The sequence below is a fragment of the Pteronotus mesoamericanus genome, unplaced genomic scaffold (genome assembly GCF_021234165.1).
Source record: "Pteronotus mesoamericanus isolate MK-2021 breed Mesoamerican mustached bat unplaced genomic scaffold, CSHL_Meso_final contig_130, whole genome shotgun sequence".
Taxonomy (NCBI): Eukaryota; Metazoa; Chordata; class Mammalia; order Chiroptera; family Mormoopidae; genus Pteronotus; species Pteronotus mesoamericanus.
Genome location: NW_026555060.1, coordinates 31,602,110 through 31,604,678, shown reverse-complemented (window position 1 = coordinate 31,604,678; position 2,569 = coordinate 31,602,110). Strand labels below are relative to the sequence as shown.

The 2,569-nt window shown below is 55.6% G+C and overlaps 1 protein-coding gene across 1 annotated transcript; it reads right to left on the bottom strand.

The window, feature by feature from the left end:
• Nucleotides 1-1,784: 1,784 nt before the first annotated feature.
• Nucleotides 1,785-2,329, bottom strand: LOC129084580 (calmodulin-like). The gene has a single exon (XM_054590788.1). The coding sequence runs from the start codon at nt 2,232-2,234 to the stop codon at nt 1,785-1,787; it is 450 nt and encodes a 149-aa protein (XP_054446763.1). The 5' UTR covers nt 2,235-2,329.
• Between the last annotated feature and the right edge of the window lie 240 nt (nt 2,330-2,569).

The following is a 2,569-nucleotide window of genomic DNA, read 5'->3' as shown; positions in this document are numbered from 1 at the left end:
CTCCCCTAGGCCCTTAGGGACCTCAGGATTCCTTCCCTTCTTCCTTCACAGCCCCCCCAGCCCACTGGCCACCTCCCAGCCCTCACGCCCAGGGCCTTCCCTCGCTGTGTCAAAGCACAAGCAACGCTCTGACAGGGACAAGGCCAAACTCTGAGGAAGGGGCCAGGACGAACCAGGCAACAGTGCGTGCAGGTCTTGGGAGACTGGAGCAACCCACTGAAAATGTCAAACGGAGAAGAAAAGAAAAAGATCATTGATGCGGCAGCCCTACCTTATGACCTGGCCCGACGCCCACCCTCCTCCACAGGTGCTCAAATGAGGGGGCGGGCGGTGCAGGGCCTGACCCAGTGTTTTGCAATAACCCCCAAGGAAAGCTGGTTCTGCCTCTCCCCGTCCTGAGCTGGGAACCACTGATGTCACACAAACCAGGACGAGATAAAGTCAGTCACCTCTGACACTTTGGATGCAAATTTCATTCAGTCAAACAGAAACAAAAGAAAAACTCATTTCACGAAAGGGGAAGCAAAACCCATCATTAAATGGCACCCAAGGTCACCGAGCTGGCTGCAGACGATACTGACTGGTCCCTTAACCCCACTGGGCCTCAGTTCCCTCATGGGAAAGATGAGCTCAGATTAAATTATCTCTGAGAACCAGGACAAGGGAGCCTTGGAAATTCAGAGCTGTGACAAGCAGCATCAAATCGGTCTAAGTTTTAAAAACCACACAGCAATACCATAAACCCAAGTTCAAATGGCAGTTCTCCTGACATCAGGGTGGGCCGGGCAGCTGCCAGCAGACCCTCATTGTCCATCTCCATCTTTCCGACTCTCCTGAGCAGCTCTGCGGAACAAGCCCACAGCCTGGGAGCAACTTCAGAGCTCCCAACTCACAGAGGGGCTGTCACGGGGCAACAACGAAGTGCTAGGCCTTGGTGGAGGTGCAGAAGAGGAAGGAAACTTGTCACAGGTGGCTGGCTCTCTGCCTAGAAACACCCCAGGCCATGTCCCCAGGACCTGCCTGGCAAGCAGCCCCACCACAAGTGCCACAGGCCCTTTGCCCACCACAGCACCTCTGTCTTTCCTAGTTCCTGACTTCCCTGCCTTAATTCCAGTGAGAACACCTCCATCTTTGTGGTTTATAAATGTACACAACCCAGCATCTCAAATACAGAACACACATACTTAAAAAAAAAAAAATACAGTTGGCTGTATTCAAAGGATGGTAAACTTTATTGTTTGTGCTGTAGGCAGTGTCCCAGCTCTGGGGTCCACACTCCGTCCTGATCCAGAAGCTCAGGCAAAGAACCATGCCTCTTCCACACCTGACTACCCCCACATCACGACCACACCTCTTCTTCTCTGCAGGATCAGAGGGGAGGCAACAGCCAGACATCTGGCTTGCTCAGGTTGGCTCTCTTACTGAGAACCAGTGAAAAGTGTAGAGGCTCAAAAGAATCCCACATGCCATCCTCTGGGACCCTTCAAACATTCAAGCACCAGCGCACCACCTTCAGAGCTCACATTGCTTTTATTTGGACCATCACTTGGCTTTGGGGTTTTTCACAACAGCCCTGTGACGTAAGGAGCACCCCCATTCACTGCAGAGAAGTGCAGGAGCAGCAGCCCCAGCTCCCCAAGGCGCAGAGGGGCTCCCAACAGCCCATAACCCAGGCCAAGAGAGGCCAGGGGTCCCACCACCCAGACTTTCCCTTTACATCCCCAGTGCACGAGCAGGAACCCCAGAACCAGAGTCATGCAGAGGAGACGGGCCGGGCCAGAGTCTCACTTCTGGTTGAGGATGCGCGAGAACTCCTCGTAGTTCACCCGTCCATCCTTGTCCAGGTCCGCCTCCTTGATCATGGCTTCCAGCTCCTCCTGGGAGAGCTTCTGCCCCACCCGGGCCATGGCCTGCTTGAGCTCGTCAATGGTGATGTAGCCGTCGCCGTCCAGGTCGAAGGCTCGGAACACCTCCTGCAGGTCCAGCTGACCACCCAAGGACTTCATCCTCTTAGCCATCGCTGCCAGGAACTCCGGGAAACTGATGGCACCGTCACCATCCGTGTCCACCTGGGCGATGATATTCTTCAGCTCATCCTCTGTCGGGTTCTGGCCCAGGGTCCTCAGGACATCACCCAGCTCCTGCACATTGATAGTGCCATCTCCGTTCTTGTCGAACCTGGTGAAGGCTGCCTTGAACTCAGCCACCTGCTCTTTGGACAGCTCCTCTGCCATGTTGCTTGCTGCCAACCAGCTCAAAAGATTCCTGTCAGAGCTGGGGACGAGGCTGTGTCTGTGTGAGGGCAGAGCTCGGATGGCAGCCTTGCCATGGGGTGGGAACCCCTCCTTTTCTACAATCGGCGTGAGGGAGGAGGCAGGCTCCCCACCCACCCCACATCCTCGGGCAAAATCCTCCTCCCAGAGGGACCGACCAGCAGCAGACAAGAAATGCAGGAATTGGAGTGGCGGGGCCCGCCCTGGAGAGGCTGGAGTGTACTACCCGGGGCCATGGGGCCTGCCAGCCAGGATCTCCTGGCCCAGAAGCTTTTTGTCAGGTGACTCTCACAGAG

Excerpts from the sequence above, each read along its gene's own strand:
- LOC129084580 (XM_054590788.1), bottom strand. The coding sequence starts at position 2,234 with ATGGCAGAGGAGCTGTCCAAAGAGCAGGTGGCTGAGTTCAAGGCAGCC.